This window comes from Poeciliopsis prolifica, unplaced genomic scaffold (genome assembly GCF_027474105.1).
Source record: "Poeciliopsis prolifica strain line A6 unplaced genomic scaffold, Auburn_PproV2 SCAFFOLD112, whole genome shotgun sequence".
Lineage (NCBI taxonomy): Eukaryota > Metazoa > Chordata > Actinopteri > Cyprinodontiformes > Poeciliidae > Poeciliopsis > Poeciliopsis prolifica.
The window spans coordinates 785,176-806,060 of record NW_026562487.1 but is presented as its reverse complement, the minus strand read 5'-3'; the positions used below and the strand labels follow the sequence as shown (position 1 = coordinate 806,060).

Genomic DNA, 20,885 nt, shown 5'->3' with positions numbered 1-20,885 from the left:
AATTCCATTTAATAAATATGCATTTTATGAAAGTTTCACTTATTTAATTTAGTCCTTTCTGACCTTCCATAGACTCCTTTAATTTTTGTCCTGATGTCAGCAGAAAAGTTGCTGATATATTTGTTTTAAAATTAGATGATTTATGTAAAAGGAAAACATTTATTTAATGTATATATTATATAATTTTTGTCCTTTCTGACCTTCCATACATCCCTTCAACATTTTTCCAGATTTCTGCAGGAAAGTTGCTGCTGCTGCAGAGGAATCGGATGGACGGATTTGTTCTCGGTTGCTGTAGAAAATGCGCTGAAGACTCAACAGTTTGACTTGAGGAGGAGAACATTTCTTCCAGCGTGCGGCTGCCTGCTCGGGAGGAGGGAGTCCGGGGGAGAGAGAGGGAGCGAGGGAGCGACGAGGGGGTTGGTCCGGGAGAGAGCATGGCAGCGGCAGCCACAGCGCCGCCGACTTGCTTCTCCTTCACTTAGAGCCGCAAGCAGCAGCCGCGTCCTGTGCGCTCCCGGCGCAGACCCCGTGCGTCATTCTGTTGCTTTCTTTCCGCCTCGCTTCACTCTCTTTGCGTCAAGAAGCCGGGACCGGGAGCGGCTCGGAGTTCAGCCCGGATCCGGAGAAAGCCCGACCCTCCTCGGCCGCCCTGCCGCCTCCGGACCGCGGAGCAGCGGCGCTCCATGTGCGCTGAGCCCGGAGTTACGCGGAACGGAACCGAGCCGAGATCTGCTGATTTCACAGAAAGCGAACAGACAAGCGCAGAGGGAGGCTAAGTTGCCGCTCCGCAGCAGAACCAGAACCAGAACCGGACCCGGAACCGGACCCAGAACCGGACCCAGAACCGGAGCTCAGCCCAGCGCAGACATGCCGCAGGTGGAAATGATCCTGTTCCTCATCCTCATTATTGGGATGTGCGTGTTCGGCCAGGACCCGGGGTCCAAGGTGGTGTCGGACCGCTACGCTGTCTTCTGGAACCGGACCAACCCAAAGTAAGTGTCCCGAACCGGACCGGGAGTCAACTCTCACTAAAGGGCCATTTCACCGCGTTTTAAGGGACTCTGCAGCAACTTTGATCCGCTCCGGTTCGGGACCTGGATCCGCCTGACCGACCGAACCGGGACCGGATCATTCTGCACTGATTACAGATTCTGAAAAACACATTTTACATTTTATGGAGCTTTTACTTTAGATGTAAAAACAGCCTGTTCAGCGCTGCTTATGCATTAATATTCAAAACTGAATCATTTTCATTTTTCTTGCAGCTGTTTTATAAAAAATATTTGTTTTATTTCTCAGAAGAAATCACCAAAAAATGACAATTTAATGGATTAGACTGAGAATAGCTTAAGAAACCAAAAGAAACTCTGTGGTCAAACATAAGAAACTGCAATTAAATACTTTTTAGTACTTAATTACAGACAAACACTTTACAACACATGCAGAAATTGAGAAAACTCTTTTTTTATTGCACTGAAACCACTTTGGATTGAAGCAATTGTCAAAATTGGACCAATTTATTCTGCACTCAAGTCAGGTTCTATAAAATCCAGTTTACGATCCATGAAAAAGTGTTTCCAATGCTTTCAGAAGTGAAGCATTAAACCCGTTTCTGCAGTGAAGCAGAGACGCACCGATCAGTTTTCCAGTAGGACCGATTTTTACACGATTATAACGCAGAAAACAGGAGAAATGAAGAGACGTTTCTGTGACTGAAGCACAAATCAGACGGAAAAGGAAGGATGCAAAATCTTTACTACAATATTTTTAATTAAACTTGATTATAATGGATTGGTTGTGGATTAATATGCAGATAAAGATGATATTTTCACATTTAAATTATTTTATTGACTGTTTTTAATCTCCGTCTGATTGGTTCATCTCCATTCTGCAGTAAATTAATGCAAATTTCAACGTTAATGTTGCGTAAATACAGAAAGAAACAAGAATTTCAAGACTTTTCAGATTCTTACCAAAGAAATAAAAGTTTTTGAGATCATAAATTCTGCTTGGAAACATTTGCAGGCGACGTAGAATCATTCAGATTTTCAATTTGGACGCTACAAGGTGTAAAAATATCCTAAACTAAAACCCGTAATATAACTCGACCGTGCTTTAGATTAAACTTTTAAGATTCAACCCCGATTTAAAGTTTAATGATGCAAAAATAATTAATAAATGTGGATTTTTTGTCATCTCTAGTCATAAAATAAACCCTTTAAATGTTTTTTTAATAATGAATATGGACTAAGTGAGTCCAGGTTTGACCAGTTTAAGTGTTTATATTCAATTTAAATCACATCTGACCCAATATGTGGTGCAGAACATTTACATTTTTTGCATTTTGCTCATAAAATGACCGTTTTCCCGGATCATCAATGTGTTTTTTATTGAAGCTATAATCAGCGTGGACCAGTTTGACCAGTTTGAGTGTTTCCCTGGAAGGCAGTGAGTGATCCAGTCCTGGCTGCAGCGCCGTGACGTTTCTGCCGGTGTGTTTGTGTTGATGGATGGAGCCTCCATCAGGATGTGGCCTTACTAGATAATTTGCAGTTGGATCTGAGCTGCCAGCTTCCAAACACAGACAGTTTTTTTTTACAGCTGCTGTTTGGAGGCTTTATGAGTCTGATTATCAGTTGCTTCGAAGTTTTTGCTTTGATTTGAGAATTTTTATGTGTTTGTTGACTGAAGGGCTTAAGAGTTAGAGTGACATATCTGGTGCTGTGAGCTGCAGGCCGCCTCCCCTCATGAGTCAGTGCCACATGTTTGGCGTTTCACCAAAAACACAGTTACTGTGGGAGGAAGAGTGTGTGTGTTTCTGCAGACGTTTGGGGTTAAATCAGCATTTTTTCCCGTTGGCCCTCCATAAAAAGCTGTTTCTGTTGCCGCTTTTCCATTACAAATGTGTGTAAAACTTTCTCGACGTCCCACTAATGTGGAAAAACACAATTTTGATGTTTTTCCATTAAATAAGAGACACGGCGTGAATATGTCTGTTCCCGCGATGTCGTAAAAAAGGTGCCATCGTCATCCTCCCATCCCTTCCCGTTGTCCACTTTGTCGTTTCTGACAGTAGCAGTTTCACCGAAAAAACCTAAACAATTTCAGTTAAGTAAAAAACAAACAAACAAAAAATAAAACACGTCATTCAAATGGCAAAATATTTTGATCAAAAAACTAAATTGGAGAATTTTCACTGAGCTGATTTTTTTGTGCAATTTTGAGATAAATGGAAACTCCCAGGCTACATGCCAGTCAGGATGATAAACTGAATATTAGAAAACTGAAAATCTCACCAACATCATTTTGTCCTTGTCTGTATTTTCTGTGTTTAAAAAAGGAAAAGTTATGGAAATCATTTCTGTCTTGTTTGGTCTGGCCATCGTCTTCATACACAGTTTTCTTTGATTCTCATCTCCCTTCAGAGCTCGGTCCAGACTTTCTCCGTTTCACTTGGATTCCCTCTGGTAGAATTTCAATCGGGCCAACAGGAAGTGAAGGAGAAGTTGTGAATTATGTCGTTGATGTCGTAGGATTGTGTTTTTAGCAGCGGTGGTGGAGGAAGTGAGCCAAGCCGTTCTCCATGTTGGCTATTTAACAGCCATCTTGTTCGACTCGACACTTCTGTCTTTGCAGTGGAAGACGGTTGTTTACAGCACAGGACGTTTCTGCTGAGCTTCACAGCATTGAACTGGTTAATTCCACATGTTGCAGCCAAACGGGGAAAAAAAATCCAGGAAAAAATAGTTTCTTAATAGCTGGAGAGTCCAAACGCTCTGGTGGAACAAGTAGCATAAAACAAGAGCTGGTTTTTACCAGGATCAATAAATTCTGTTCTCTGCAGTATATTTTACCAGAGCAAACTGTTTAATTTCCCATAAGTTTTATTTAAAGTCAGAAGCTAATGTTTACTTTAAACCTAGAAATCAAGGATTACTTTTCCCTTAACTGACATAAACATTTTAACACTCACTCCATATAAAACCAGCCGACCAAATGTGCTGGAATTCACCTGCGGTTGCCAGGCAACGGGCTGGACTTCGCTGCGGTTGCTAGGTAACGGTGGTTTTTGTAACGACTCATTTTCCAGAAATGAATAAACATCCGGATGTTTTTTTTTGTCGAGTCGTTTTTTAGAACAACTTCATTTCTTCTTTAAAATCCATGAAGTTCTTTCCAGTAACAGAAGTGGAAACCCGGTCCTGGGGAATCAAACCGCCGTCATAACTCTCCGTGGTGAAGTGTTTGTGCTGGCCTATCATGTCGTTTCATCATGAACTGTCAAATCGACCAGGATTGACTTCAGGTCCTTCGTTTCTCCACTTTTTCCTGGCGTTGAAACTCTTCTCGGCGTCCAAGTCTGGTTTCTGGGGTTGCCGTGCGCTCCCTCCTCCCGATCCCTGGGGGAGCTGCAGGGTCACACGCTCGGCAGTAACCGGGCGCGGCGCGGGTTCAGCGGCGCAGGGGGGGCCGTTGTCAGGGTCAGAAAACGGGGCGTCCGCGGGGCCCCGGCGCGGGCCCCGCCTGGGCTTTGTTCCCTCCAGAATGGAGGGCGAATAAATGAGTAACTCCAAATGACTTTTTCTCTTTTCTCATTCATGACTTTGAAGCTGCATGATGTAAACGAGGGCCATGCTGGAAGCACGGCGGGCCCCTCCGACCTGCGCTGCCTTCCCCGCTGGTTAATGCAGCTCCAGTCGCTGCTGCGACACTTCCCCTCTGCAAACCCCAAACTCTTCTTCTCCCAATTCTTATTTTCTTCTTCTTCTTCTTCTTCTTCTTCTTCTTCTTCTTCTCTGTGGCGGAGGAGAACCGGCTGTCCACACTCAGCCATTCATGAAATCCCCCAACAGGAACTCTGGAATTGAAATGGGAACTGAGTCGTGAAAAATGGAAATGCGTTGACATTTTCATGCCTTCCTTCCCTCCCCCCTCCCCAGCCTATTGTTTTAAAGAAGCTGAAAGGATTCCTTCTGTAATTTAGATAAACATGAGCTCTCGCTGGTAAAGCTTTGATCACAGAGAGAGAAAACGCTCCCGCGCTGATGGGAGCAAAAATCTTCCGTTTTTCGGTTTTCCTTCAGTTCAGGTGTTTTCACACCTGAAAGTTTGGTAGATTTGCTCTGACTGGGGATCAAAATGGCTGAATTTGTTACATTTTCATTCTGCACTGCGTCAAACCGACCAAACCTGTTCCCCTCCTGGCCTGTGGGGGCGCTGCACCGAGAAGTACTGAAGGAGACGATGCAAAAACCTCTGAAAACGACACTGAGCGCAACTTTCATCTTCACGAATTATAAAGAAAAATGAAGAGGTGTGAAATTTTAGAAATTGTAGGTTTTTTCTTTTGTCTTTGGTAAAAAACCACGAGCCATTTCTCCTGGTTGCGCTAGGCTAGCACGTTTGTTTCGGTTGTCCTCAGACTGTAGTTCACTTCCTGCTTGGCGTTCAAACTGAACCAGTTCACTTTCTAAAGTTCAATTAAAGCAGAATAAATAGATCTATTTTTTTTATCGTATTGTTTTATCGTATCGTTTATCATGTATCGTGATAATAATTTTGATTCCTCTTATCGTCTAAATCCTCCCAGAAACGCCAGTCTTGCTGGGATTCTTTCCATTTCTCCTGTTTGTTGATTGACAGCTTCGATACGTCGATAAGTCTGAAAATATGATTCGAAGCTGTTACTGTGAGCCGTTCAGACACAAATCACCTTTTATGTGACTGGTGTCAAAGAATCACATTACGAATGGATTCATTTTTCAAAAGCAGCGTTTGTGTTTGTGCATGCAGTCACATTCACACAGTCACATAAAAAACAAGGCATAAATATTTCCTGTCGTCACTTTTATCACTGCAACAGTAAAACCTCCCGTCCAAACCTCCAAACATGAGTGTTGAGTTTCTGCTGGACATAAACTTAGAAATTGTTGGAAAATCTGTTTTATCTGAGCCCATTTTGCTGTTTAAATAAACTATAATCTTTATTCAAGCAGATTTTTGTTTCTAAATTGGAACTTCAGCGTTTCTTTCATGTTAAATCAAATCCCCTCATGCTCTGCACATCTTCAAAAAACGTGTTATTGCTAAAGATTAGTGGTTTAAAAGATGTTTCATAACCAAACTGGCTACAGCTCTGGGATACCATCAAACTGACAACCTCAATATTTATATCGAACAAACAGACAGAGATGGGAATGACCAGAGATCGCTGTGGCTCGACTTTCTGCTGTTTGTTTGTTTTAGTTTTCCAGATCGCTGAGCAAGATGAGTTCAAAATATAACGACCAGAAGAAGTCGAATTCGTCTCTCATTGTGACAAAAGTTGGTGAATGAAACTGATTCTGATTCCAAACCATCATGATCAGCGGTGCACCGATTGCACTTTTCTGGCTGATCACTGATTGCCGATCTTTTGAAAAGCCAAACTTACCGATTCCGATTTGGCTGACAACATTTGTTTGTCTGCATATATCAAGAAAGTTGCTGAGTTGGCAACAATGGGGCGACGACTGTTAACTGTGAATGTGCAGACATGAGCTGGTCGGCCGGTTTATCAGGCAAACTTCTCTCAAGAGAGAGAAGTTTGATTTTTAGATCTTAGCCGAGGTTGATAAAATCGGCTGCATGTGTAAAAATTGCCCGATCACAGATCTCCCAAAATTACAGAAATCGGCCGGCTGAAAAATTGGCCGGCTGATAAATCGGTGCAGCCGTAGTGCTGATGTTACTGGCATTGAAACATCCAGTTGGTTTCTATAAATCCATCCAGTTCCCATAAGTCCTGCTGGTGTTTATAGATCTTTTTGTTGTTTAATAAAGTCAGTGAATCATCTGCATATTTATGAAGAAGCTTCAGAGGTTTCCCTGAATCCTGTTTTCTCTAAATTCCCACTGATGAAGTGACTCTGACTCCACTGCCTGATATCTGGGTAACATTTTCCTGCAGAAGTTCAGCTTCTATAACGCATCAGTGAAGTTTGCATTGACTAAAGTAAAGTCGGGCTTTACTTGGTGACGCATGTTGCCTTTAATCTGTAGATTATCGCTAACAGTGGTGGGACAAATTACAAATCCCACTCTCAATGGGCTCAACTGGAAAGTGGCACCAGAAGGAAATTACCCCCAGAAATCCAAGCAGGAAAAACACAAAGTGCAGCTTTTTCCAGGAGGAAAGTGAAATGAGCCCCATATGTTCTCCGTCAGCCGCGTTGGAAACCCAAACGGTGGAGTAAAGTGTAAGAGTCGGGTATTTACTGCTGCTCTGACAGGCAGCCATTAGTGAATTCCCCGCTCAGCAGCTCTTTAGCTGCTTCATTAGAGCCCACCCGGGTCCATATGGTCCGCCCGCCGCCGCTGCCTGTTGCCCAAGGTGTTTATTTGTTGCTGATAGGCGGATCAGCGGAGAATCGGGGCCGGAGTTCCTTCCCTAATCTCGCTGGCTGTTTGTGTCTCCGAAGCCATGGAAACTGATACCGGCTCCGTCATGAAAGAGGCTCGCTGGGTGGGACCGCGGCCCGGACAGCTGGGGGGGAGAGAGAGCGCAGCGTCACCCTGGGGGTCTCCTTTAATCCCTGATAATTCCCAACCGGAGCTTCCCGCAGCAGATGCAACATATTCCTGAGGAATCTCCTCAGGTTGCTGTAGCTTCTGTCAATCGATTTGAAAACTGATCAATCGCTACGGCCAACTTTGTTAGTTAGAAATATAAATATATAAACAGTTTCTGCCAAACAATTAAAATGGAAATGATTTGATTTGGTTGCAGCAGAAAGCAACTTCAACTAAAGGAAAATTACCCCAAAACACACTGGAGTAATCTCATCAATTACTGAGTAACTATCATTTAATATTTAAAAATTACATCATCAAAAGATAACTTTAAGTGGAAATGTTGGTATTTTAAAGACCAAAATGACAATAATTCATTTTAAGTAACAAAATCAGAAACTTTAACAGAAACTTTCTGGTGAATCTTTGGTTAAAACATGTTTGTTTTTCATTCTGTAGGTAGAAAACTCAAGTAAAAGCAGAAACATTCATAATAATAAAATTGCTCAAAGTACAGTTCAGTAAAATCACTCCTAAAAGTACATCTTTTCAAAAACGTTACTCATGTAACTAGTTACAACCCAACTCTGCTTACAAGTCCAGACTGACTTAACGCGAATCGTAGATGTAAACAACAACATTCTGCCTCAAAAACGCAGAAAAACATTGAAGAACATCTGGAAATGAATCGTTTCCTTTTGCCAGTCGCATCATTTAAACTGAATCTCTGAACTGTTTGAACAGGAGAATCGTTTCTGGATCGGATCGCGACTCTAAAAATCGGAATCGCTGAAATATCCGTATCTCCGCTGAAGAGTCCTTTGAGATGATTCGGATTTTTCCCACATTGACCCCTGCTCCTGCGCTCTCTTTTTAATCTGCACTTGGAGGCCGGACGCTGTGTTTTCTGCGCTCCGGGTTGTGATAGTTTCCCAGCGGCATTGTGAGGAGCCCCATTTGCATTGTTCCCACTGTTTACCCTCGCTTTCCCCTCTCGGCCTTTCCCCGGCTCCCTGCCGCTCGGTTCCGCTTGGATTAAGAAACGAACACAAAAAAGTGGAAAAAAAAAAAGAGAGCCAACCACGTCCAAATATTGACTGGGTCTCGGGACCGCGAGGTTTCTCTCAAAGCGCTATTGTTCGCCGCGGAGTCAGCGGCCAAAGGAGAAATATCATTTAATATTTCAGCATTAAAACCACAAACTTTAATATTTGACTGATTCTATGTCAGAGTCCAGCACAAAGCTTCCATTTATAAAAAAAAGAGAAATCTGAAAAGTGAGGCAGGCATTTGCATTCAGCTCCTTTTACTCCAGAACCAGGACCGGATTTAAAAGGATATGGACTGGAACCAGTTTTGGTGCCGTACTTATATTTACCAACAGTGGTGGACACAACTATCTAAAAAGTTAGCAGTGCTAACCCTAAATCACTAATCATGAGCTTTAGCTGCGCTAGCACTAACGCACTATGCCAACATGGTATGTAGCAGAAGCTAAGTCTGAAGCGCTATTGCTAATGTCCTACATTAACATGGTATGTAGCTGAAGCTGCAGCTAAAGCACTTCGCTATCATGGCATTTAGTGGAAGCTATTGCTAATGCGCTACACTAGCTGAAGCTAAGTCTAAAGCGCTATTGCTAATGTGCTACATTAACATGGTATTTAGCTGAAGCTGCAGCTAAAGCACTTCGCTATCATGGTATATAGTGCAAGCTATTGCTAATGTGCTATATTAACATGCTATGTAGCATAAACATGCTATTTAGTGCTTTACCAACATGGTATTTAGCAGAACCTGAGACTGAAATGCTAAACCAATGTGATATTTAGCCAAATCTAAGGCTGAAGCTACAGTGATAAATTCAATCATGTTTATTCCCACCATGTGTCAATGACACCACTTGTTTCATCATGGTATATCGCCCCCTACTGGGTTAAATTTACCCATGTCATTGATTAGCTGAATGAAGCTAAATTGGGTCAATTCTGGAAGAAAACCAGAAAATGGAAAAGAGTTTAGACCCATTCTGAGTTTTGTCTTCAACACAAAAGGAGTTGAAATTGAACAGTTAAAATCAACCCATCTTCATGCTTTTGAATGGTCTAGTCCAAGTCACGACTGAGAATGTGTGGCAAGTTGTGGTTCTGAGGTATAAATGCAAATGGGTGACCCAGTTTTTCTAGATTGTATTTGGAAGAATTTTCCACTAATTTGTGTTCGTCAACATGAAACCCAGAGAAAACACAATGAGAAAACCGTAGGAAGCTGCTGTGTCTGAGGGGAGGCAGTAACCCGAGGCGTCCGGGCCCAGGAGTCTAGAGGTGGGGTCACAATCCGTGTTTCCACCCGCAGGAAGCGTCAATCTCCAGAGGCATCAAAGAGAGCGGAGTGAATGTGATTTCCTGCAACCGAGCGCTTCACAAACCGCCAATAACCAGAGGCAGAGCGCTGTCTTATCTCCCGTTTCATTACAGAAGCCCGCAGCATTATGCCTCCTTTGCCACACTTCCTGTTGTCATGTTGCCGATCAGTTTTACCCGACATAATCCACTCAGAGACTCGACTTTCTGGTCAGGTAAGCTGTGAATTTCACACTCGGCTTTCTGCAGCAGAGGGGAGGCGACCGTCATGAGGCGACACCCAACACCCCCGTCCCTGCAGAGGTTATCCGCCCGCGACCTCCCCGCCCCCCGACCTCCACACACCCTTCATGCTCTGACTAATAAGGCAAAAGGCCCGAGGCTGCCAGCGAGTGATTGACAGAAACGACTGACTGCTAATAAGAATTGCAGCTTTTATTGCTGTAGTGGCTCTGTGGACGCGTTAACAACCAAAACGACTTCTTACTGTTTCATTTTATTGGGTTTTTAATTGGCTCTACAGTAAAAAAACAAGCTGTATTTGTCAAAATGAATTAAAAAGAATAATTACTCACAGAAATTACAAATTAAGTCAGTTTATTTACCAGTGATTGTGTGACACAAGACAAAACAAACTAATAAAGCTCTTAAAAGTGGTCTAATGTGACTGTAAGGTGGAACATTTTGGTCTAATTTTGAGTTTTTCTAAAATGTAAAATACAGAAGAACACTGCAAATCATTAGAGGTTATTTATTTCAATAAACAACAAGTGTACATAATCCAGGTTTAATGGTAAATAAATTCATCTTACTGAAAAAATAGTCATTTTCTAGTTCAAAGTATTTCAGCAAATAAATGTGATTACCTACCAAACATTAGCGCTAAATATTAACTAGCAAAACTCAGCTAACGTTGAGAAAAAAATGACCAAATACTGAAGTTAATAACTCTAATATGTAGTTTATTTTCATGTTAGTGGTAAATGAACATTAGTTAGAACTGATAACATTTACTAGCTGGTGAGTGCTAATGCTGCTAACACAGCTAATGGTGCTAACGCTAAAATAAACATTAGATAATATAATTAATGTTAAAGTAAAGGTTACATTATGTTTATTAATAGTATCTACGCAGTCGCATTTAGATTTTAGAGCAGCATTTCCTAGCATATGAGTGCTAACAATGCTAACGCTAACAGTTAACATTAATGTTTATTTTACTGCAAAAGGTGAAATAAACATCAGTTAGCTCAGTTAACATTTAGAACAGCATTTATGAATGCTAACGGTGCTAATATTAAAACAAACAGCCATTCTGTCAGGCTTTCTAAAAGGGCAGCTAACACGTTTAAATCGCCCTAAACATTAACCAACAAAGCTAGCAACAGCAGTGATCAATATATTTATTACTATTTCTGATATAATGCAAATAATCTGCTGCAGGAAACTGACGAGTTCAGCTAACTACTTAACGAAACTCAATGCTAATTAACAGAAGTTGAAAATATCATTTCCCCACATAATAGATTATAGGTTATTTATGGCTTATAACCGGATTTATTGGATTGTTGTCGGAGTCGTTGAGTCTCTTCGCTGCTGTTTGTAATTTGTTTTTCTAATGAATTATAAATTATAATATTAAATCTCGGCTTTCATTTAGCTGTATTATTTCCTCTCAAGTCTTTATATTTCTCCGCTTCCATTTGTTGTGGTTTGGACTCTGAGACTTTATGATGCCTGATCAAACTAAATCAACTCTTAAGTGACTTATTAAGGCAATAAATCAACGTTTTCCTTCACTGGACTAAAGAAATATTTATAAATCACTTCCAATCTTTGATGTTGACTTCACAGTTGGTCAGTAGAACTTCTAAAACCTCTGCACGCAAAAATGTTTGTCGAACTAATTTGTCAAAGTTTCTAAGGACAGGTTTGAGTTTGATTCCTGGAATTTGCTGAGATGATGCCACAGAGAGCTGGAAAGTGTGTGAACTGGGAAAACAATGCCTCGATGCGATCCATTGTGTCCAGATGTGAAACAGTTTGGCTCTAATCTCTGCCAGTCTCACCCCGCTGCACAGAGCTTCACTTTTTCCTGCCGTTTTAATCTTAGTGGGGGCTTCTTTGTATGTGTGTGTACTCTGTTAAATGCGAGTGGTGAAATGGCATCCCCTGTGTCTTTGTAGGCACCGGTGAGGGTATTAGCAAAGAGGCTCTAAGGGGCTTAAGAGGTCAGTCTTCCCTTTGTGTGGAGACACAAAACACTTCCTGTGGGACCCTTCACCCCTCTCTGTTCCTCACTCAGAAAGCCAAGCCCTGCCTGACCATTCACATTAATCAGCCTTAGCTCCTAATGACTGCAGGAAAGCCTCGGAAAAGTGCTTCCAAAAAGGTCCTAAAGAGCCACTAAGCTGCTAACAGACTGGCCACAGCTGATGCTGTTTGCAGGGCATTACTAAGCATCAAAGATAGTCGGCCGGGGCTCATCCATCCCAACGGTTCCTCTTTAATCCCCACTAAATCTAATCTAAAACTTGAGCTGAGACTCTTTCAATCTTCTTGATGCATGAAGGTTTTCTTACAGGTAACCGGAGGAGACCTTCAATGCATCAAGAAGGTTTCATTATAGGTCACTGCCCTATGGTGACACCTTCAAGGTGCACTTTTACTAAACTGAGCTGTAAGATATGCATAAAGAAGTGTGTTGTTTGGTAAGTGAGCCAAAATGACAGCTTCAATACATAGTGAAAGTTTCCTCTTACCAATAAATCTGATGAAAGTGTTCTTATAACTACAAAGACCCTTCAATACGTCAACAAGTCGACTTTTATAGGTCACGATTCTACGATGACACCTTAAATGCATCACCAAGGTGTAGAATATGCATCGAAAAAGTGTCTTCTTTGGTTTATTACCCAAAATGGCACCTTCCAAGAAATCAAGAAAGTTCTCCTTTAAATTAACCAATAAGGACAATTCATTGCATCAAGTAGTTGTGTGTGTAAGTCAATACTCTGAGATGACACCTTCAGAGGTGCACTTTTACGCAACTGGGTTACAAGTATATACAAATAGAAAGTGTCTTTTTTTGGTATATTACCAGATGACACCTTCCATACATCAAGAAAGTTAATTTTTACATCATTGACCAATAAGAATCCCTTCGACGCACCAAGAAGTTGTCTTTATCTGTGACAATACCTTAAAGGTGCACATTTACACAACTAGGATATGCATGAAAAAAAGTGTCTTTTTTGGCAAATTACACCTTCCATACATCAAGAAAGTTCCGTTGTACCTCATTTAGCAATTAGGAACTGCATAAAGGGGCACTTTCATAAGTTATTTGCATCATGAAAGTTTCCTTTTTTCATTTGCCCTTTACAACCCGTTAAAACTCTCAAGAAGATGTTTGCCCTTGACATTTGCCCTTTTGCCGTTTCATACAGTTAAAGTTTTGGTTTGATTTCTAACTCTCGTCTTTTGCTACAGGACATTTTGTACCGATTTAACGTTAGCTTAGGGTTGATAGAAACGTGTAAAACTGGGGAAAATCTCTGAAATTCCCAGGAAAGTTTTTATGTTTGTGGAGAGCTTTGACTTTTGTGAAAAAGAGGTCAAATGGAAACACATTTTCTGAATAAATTCTGAAATATCAAACATTTTTCGGCTCATAGCGTCACCATCTGACATAACCACACTTTGTGTAGCTGGTTGATTCGTTTGGAGAGAATCAACCATTCGCATTTTCTCTTTGGTGAAATTTTAAACGTTTGCACCACAGTTGGATGGAAACATTGATTCTCACCCATCATGGTGACTTTTCACTTTGACCACCACCAACTGGAAGTATTTACGGAAATGACTGTAATTTCCACCCGCCGTTATCGGGGTTTGATTTGGGGTCTGAGGCTCGTATCTGTTTTCAGTTAATTCTAAATGATTTATGAATTCATATATTTGAACATGGATTTTATACTCCTGTCATTAGAGAACAAAAATGAGCCAACTAACCACTTTGGAAGCAGCTGCATTAGATATCTTACTACAAAAAGAGCAATCTGCCCCTGACTGGGATGAAACTACCACAGTAGTTGGTCATTTTCCAATTACGGCGAGGTTTTCATAGCTGCTTTGATTTTCTACTGGTCACAATAGTTTCTTATGTTTTACTGAACATGCAGGATGAATTGGTCAGTAAAAAAGTAACAATATGTGAAGGAACATGTTGAACCAACCATCAGGTAATTCTTGCCCATCTTATGAATGTTTTGAAAACCACTAAAAGTGTTTTTATAGTCTTTTCTAAGGAAATGTGGTTTTCTGACTAATAAATCACATCAGTCAGAGTGGATTATTGTCTTGATTTAATATGTCAGTTTTTTAATCGGGATCAGATCCACAATCAATAACAACAACACAATCCAAAGGTCTGAGAACATGATGTGCAACTTTCTCTTTTTTAATGATTTTGTGAGTTTGTTGAGACAGTACAGTAAAGTTTTTTTTTCTGAATGATTCAGAACAGATATTTTCTTTCAAGCGTCATTGACTCTAAACGTTTCGCCGTCCAGTTTGTCTCTGTTTTTTCACTCTGAGAGGGAAAATCTTTGCTGCCTCATCTGGTTCAAGTAAAATGGAGGTAATGGGGATAAAGCAGGGGTCACATCGTTCACAATTACCGCTTGATTAAAAAGCAAAATCCTGATCACTTTGACAGCTTGGGCCCGAGTCTGAAAGTTTTCTGGAAGTGGTGTCTTTGTCAGTGCGGCTTTGGAGCGACGCCTGAACCTAAAAGCACGCAGACCTCCTCGCCGGGACGATATTTCCTGATGTTTAATGGCTGCTGACTTGTAGCTTTTTGTGTTTCTTGGAGGGAATCGGGAAAAGCTGATGTGGGAGAGCAGGACTTTCCCAATGAATCAGGGTGACAGAACTCTGGGACGACCCAAACAAACCAAAACCAAAACGCATCTTTTAGCTCCCAGTGTCGAGTTGCTCCTCAGGTATGAGCCTATTTTTTATTTTTGTTTTCACAGTGATGAAGTAACTCAGCAGTTTGTTTCTGGAACTTGGCGTGGCGGTTCTGGACCCTTCGTGTGGATCCTGTTGAAAGCCAAATGTGTTTCCTCATGTTGGGTTTCTGCTCACTTTGTGCTCTGGGACCCATGAAATATTAAAAAAAGCTGTTTGTGATCTTACGATAGAGCTTTGACAAACCTTCACACGCAACCAGGAGAAATCCAGGTCACGGCTTTAACACCGGGGTCGACTTTTCCTCTTATTTATTTATTTTTTAATTTGTTCCTTCGTTTAGACAAATTCCCGCCTGGACCGAATTACTTTAATAACATTTATTTTGGACAGCTTGAACTTAACGGGTCGTTAAGTTTAATCCCTGACTCAGAAAATCTCCGTTTTCTCCCTTTTCCTTTGTCGTGTTGCGGAGGAGCGCAGGCAGCCATTTTCCAAGTTCGACTCCATCTTGTTGAGGGAATAAAAGTAGGTTAAGAGTCGCAGGATGTTAGGAACGGTTCCTAATCTTTCCTGATCTGACGCCGAAGTCCGTTAAGGAGTCGTTGAGTCACAAAAGAGCGTCTTTAACATATTTATTTCAGGCATTTATACGTAAAATAAAAAACAATTGAATGACTTAAACATTACGGAGCTTGGGCAAATAATTTCTGTTTTTAGTAGAAAAGCTTTTTCTGCTTCTGTTGACAATTTGGTTTAAAACTAAATATTTTTGCAACAATAATAAAAAAAAGTGACATACAGACGTAAACTAACATTCCTTAATTTTACCTTTACTTTCTGATCATCATTTTCAGTTCTCATTTATAAAATTAATTCAAACAGTTTTGTGTAAATTATAATTTTTTGTGTTATATATTTGTATATTTGTGGCTAAAAATCATGCAGGTTTATTACGATGTTTGGATAGATCTTTTAATACAACATATAAATAAAAAACTAAGTAAAAATATTTAATTTCCTGATTCTGATAAAAGTCGCCCTTTTTAAACCAAGATCAAGTTAATAAAAGTTTTTTAAATATTATTAGGGATTATTTTATTGAATTTTTGCTAGAATTTATTACCGTTTAATTGGAAATTTTGTTGCAAAACAGCCAGTTTTACAGCATAGATAAAAATATGTTCTACAAAAAGTAGATACTTTATTTGGAGCAAGTTCAATGTCAAATGTGTGTGACAATAATAAATAAAATAAGAGAAAGTTAAGATTTAGTAAACGTTTTATGCAAATGTAAATGTATAAAGAATTAAATTATTAATTTATTCATCTCTATTTATCAGCATCATTTAATGTAAATGTGTCCAAAATAAGTAAAGCTGGTGGCTGTTAAAGTTAAAGTATTTATGTATAAAAAAATCAGTTTGTGCCAATATATAAACAATAATTTTATACAAACAGAAATCATGTTATTAAATCTCAAAATAATAAATAAAAACAGTTTTTATCATTTTCTTTTTCTTTTTTTATGGTCTGGACATTTTTGGCAGAATTTCGCTACATTTTAAAAATATCTGGGATTTTATTTTTTCGGCTCTTTCATTTGTCTTAAGTTGAGAAATTGTTATATTTTGAAATGTTTGCAAATTAGAAGCAATTTGAGAAGCAAAATTTGGTAAAACCTAAAAATGTTTAAGGAATCAGTGACTGAACTTTCAATATTGAACAATTTTCTGCTTGAATTTTGGAAAAATGTTGAAATTTGTTGCCTTTTAAAACTGTTTCATTCAATATAAAATAACCCAAAATTATAAGGTTACTTATTTACTAAGTCAAATGTAAAATTATGTCAAACTGTTAAATTGAAGCAGGTTTTGCTTTGCATGAATAAACACGTTCATACAAATTGTACCAGGGTTAGGGTTAGGGTGAAGGTATGGGTTAGGGTTAGGGTTAGGTATGGGTTAGGGTGATTGCATAGAACATTGCAGAAACAAGGCAGTTCAAAGTGTTTTACAAAATAAAAACATCATACAGTCAACATTCCAGAAACCAGAAACAAACATTACATTTTGTTCAGAGCCATAAATTTATTGGCAAAGTGATAAATTTCTCCGTTACTTAAATTTGAATGATAAATTAGGAGCAAATATAACCCTAAATATTGAGTTTGTCTAAATTTGAATGCAGACTCTATTTGTGTTTGTAACACCAGTTTTATTTACTCCCCTTAGCAAAGTTTGGTGATGTCCAAACTTTTGTCATCAGGGACCAAAATCCCCAATTTAAAAATCCTCAGGTTAGAATGACATTTGCCTTAATGTTTGCATCTACTTAACCTTTTGGGCCAATCATTTCCATTTTCCTGGTCGTTTTTGGTTCATCCATCAATAAAAATAATACATTTCTTTTACAACCTTTATTGTTTCAAAATCCTCCCAAGTACCTTTGGTCTAGTTTCTAGTGCAAGTATCTCTGCATAGTTCAAATAAGACAACTTAACTTCTGAGTAACTTATTTGTTTTAAGTAAAATTTTTCTTAATATTGATTTAAAAAAGTTCTGGTTCTGATTATTTAACTTGGGTAAAATGTCTTACTATAATGGAACCAATATGTCTTCATCAATATTAAGAAACTAGCCTATACGCTCCTATATCTTGTTTTAAAGTTACTTTTGTGTCATTTTAAGTGCTAAGATAACTGGGAACTAAACCAGTGATCTATGATCTGCTAATGATGTACATTTTTTATTTCAGATATAAACTTGATATGGAAATCCTACAATAAAACAAACTGTCCATTTCATCTGCACAACCAAATTTGCACCATTTTTCAGGGGCCACACAAATCCATTCCAAGGGCCAGATACGGCCCCTGAACCACTTGTGCACCACTGTGCTGCAGAAAAGCTCCTCTGCTTTGTTTAATTCCCAGTCTTCCCAGTCCCAGTCCCGTCCTGACCTACTAACACATTGATGGTGATGCTGGTGCCGCCGCCGACGCCGTACGTTGGCGGCCGGTGTTAGCATTAGCACTAGCGCCGTGGATCCCCCCCTCCTCCTTTCATGTCTTGGCTCCATCAGGACCCGGAGTTATTCTAGTGCATAATTGATGGAGGAGTTAGAATAGCAGAAGTAATGCGATGAGAGGGTGCAGCCAGGCGGAGCGGGGGATCGCGTGCGGCGGGCTGCAAACATTGCAGGGGACGAGAGGAGGGCATCTGGCGTAACAGGTCGCCGACTCGTCAGCCATCTTGGCCAATCCTGACCCTGCTCTCCTCGACCAATCGTGTGTCTCCACTGGAGCAGAGTACTACATCCTCATGACTGTCTCCTGCTCCTTTACTGTCGAGGTTTTAAGTTTCACACGAAGCTCAGATTGTGTCACAGAGCTTTGTTTCGCATTCATTAGGTCGATTTTGTGTTTCCAGAGCCAACATGGCGGATATCACACCTACATGAGCGACGACAAAGGGAGGCTAATGGCCCAACAAGCTCATATTGTCTCGTTGAACAAAAGAGCCGAGGTCAGATAACCTGCCTTCATGGCTTCAGAGCGACTCGGCAGGGAAGAGACCAGATGAGAGGAGAGATTCACTGCTTTCAGGAAAAACTAGTTTTTACGCCTTAAAAGTTGGAAACTCAGTCATGAGGTTATAATTTCCCCCATTTAATTTAAAACAGATTTTTGTTTTTACGTTTAAAACAATCAGATGGATTGTGCTCAAAAGTATTTATAAACTATTACACACTTTTGTCTTTTATTGTTTAACTTTACAGTATTTGATTTTTTAAAAATATTAACAGGAATTTTTTTTATTTCATATTTTTTTATGATTTGACTTTTCATGAAACTTTTATTATCATAATTTTGTTTCATATAATTTCTCCATACATCATGCTGCTATCATGTTCAAGTAAGATACATTTTTCCATATTTTATCATTTTTAAATATTTTTCTTATTTTTATTTTCAGGTATTTTTTTTCTCCTTTTAAAAACAATAATTTACAGAAATATTATTATTGTATTTATTGCTAAATTGTTTCATCTGGTTACTTAATTCCAAAGAAAACACTAAAAAATATTGATTATTTTACAATAATAATAATAAGTAGCTGTTTATTTGTTTATTAACCTTTTAGCTGAAAGTTTGTTGCGAAGAATCAATTAGAAAACTTGTTGCCGGCTCTTCTAATGTCTACTTTTCATCCTTCCTCTCTTTAACCTCTGGGTCCGGTTCCGTCTCTAATGAGAATTTATGGCAGGCAGAGAAACTTTGCGCTCGGCGCTCCGTAATGAAAACAGCAAGTCGCGGAGAGCTTCGTCTCGGCAGACAGTAGCTGAAGCCTGAAGTCGCCTGGAAACCTCGGCGCTGTCCAAGCGGAGCACTTAGAGGCTGCTGGACCGGGAGTGTGCCTATTAAGATCGTAAAATCCAGCTCATAAAGATGTTTTATTTGTTTCCTGAGTGTGCCGGCTGCTTAGGTTTCCATCAGAAACCTTTATGGCTCGCTGCTCATATTTCTGTCTCTGGACGGAGGTGAACATTAAGTTTTAGTGGACTTCTGTAAGTAGCAAAAGTCTGGTCACAGAAAGTTCACTAATCACTTTTTCTTCCTAAATGGACTCACATAACTGCAGAGTAATGCTTGTTAAACGACTATTGGTAAGATTATGATTTTATTTTAATGGTTGGTGGGACAAATTGTCAGACAGATCAATAGATAATAACTATCAGTAACATACAGAAAAATATTGTTACATGATTTCTAGTAGAATAAAAATAGCTGCACATAAATTATATTTCACTTTAAACATGTCTGAAAAAATAATTAAAAATAGTAAATTACATATCTTTCATCTGGATTTTTCATTTAACGTTTGAAACAGATTATAAGCTTTAATTAGAAGGTAATGCCAAGAAAAAAGTACAATATTATAATAACTAAATGATCAATCAAGTCAATAAATAAGTGAAAATATTATGACGAACTAAGATAAACAATATAATACAAGTGAACGATTCTTCACTGGTGTAATTTGTTAATGTTATTATATACATTTTTATTGATGTTGAGGTTTTGGGCTTTAACTTTACGCAATAAATCAAGTAAATAGATGAATAAATACGTAATAAAGTTTATCAAGCAAAATACTTAAATCATTTTTCACTCTGGCGTAATTTGCATATTCTAAAAGTTTAGTTAATTGACGGTGAAATGTTAACTTCTTGGTCTAAAACTTTAAATGAAAAATTAAGTTAATAAGTATAAATGCAATTTGGGAACTAAGACAAAAACATAAATAATGTTAGCGAACCATTTTTTACTGCCGTCATTTGTAAATATTTTATTTTAAATTGTTGAAGAGACATTAACTTCATGTGCTGTAAACTAAAAATTATTTTTTTATCACATTTTCTGTCTGCTTTGATTATATATATAAAAAAGATTATTGTAATAAATCATAAAAATGGTTGATTTGATTTAAAATGCCCTTTATATGCCAATATCTCATGGGGCCAAAGATTATAATTCGGTTTATTAAATTATTTAAAAAATATATAAATACTTAATATTTAACGTGACATTGAAGAAATAACTGAAGTGAATGAATTTAGTCTATTGAAAGTATATTAAAAATAAATGCAACAGAATTACTGTAAACCTGTGATTATTTTCTAACTTTTCATTTTCGTTCAAACTTTATTAGATATAAAATTATTGAGCTATTGACCCACATGTAGCGGTAAAGTAAACGTTTTATCTGAGTAATGTCGCCTCCTTCTGTCACTTCCCCTCAGTTTCACGTCTGGAAGATCGAAGAGGGAGAAAAATGAACGACATCAGGCCGGAGATGCTGAAGATGCTCCGTCGGGTCACGTGGTTTCCTTCCAGAAGCTGTCGAGCTTTAGACACGCGATGCACAGGGGGGTTGGAGGAACCACGTCACCGCCGTACGGAGGCCAAACTTTGCCCAGCAACCGAGCCCC

The 20,885-nt window shown here is 39.2% G+C and overlaps 1 protein-coding gene across 1 annotated transcript in view; it reads left to right on the top strand.

The window, feature by feature from the left end:
- The first annotated feature begins 471 nt into the window (after positions 1 to 471).
- The window catches only part of LOC129354561 (ephrin-A5-like), an 81,837-nt gene continuing 61,423 nt past the window's right edge, over positions 472 to 20,885 (top strand). The window contains exon 1 of the mRNA XM_055024024.1: positions 472 to 995. Coding sequence (XP_054879999.1) covers positions 871 to 995 — 125 coding nt within the window. The 5' untranslated portion in view covers positions 472 to 870. The remainder of the gene's footprint in view (positions 996 to 20,885) is intronic.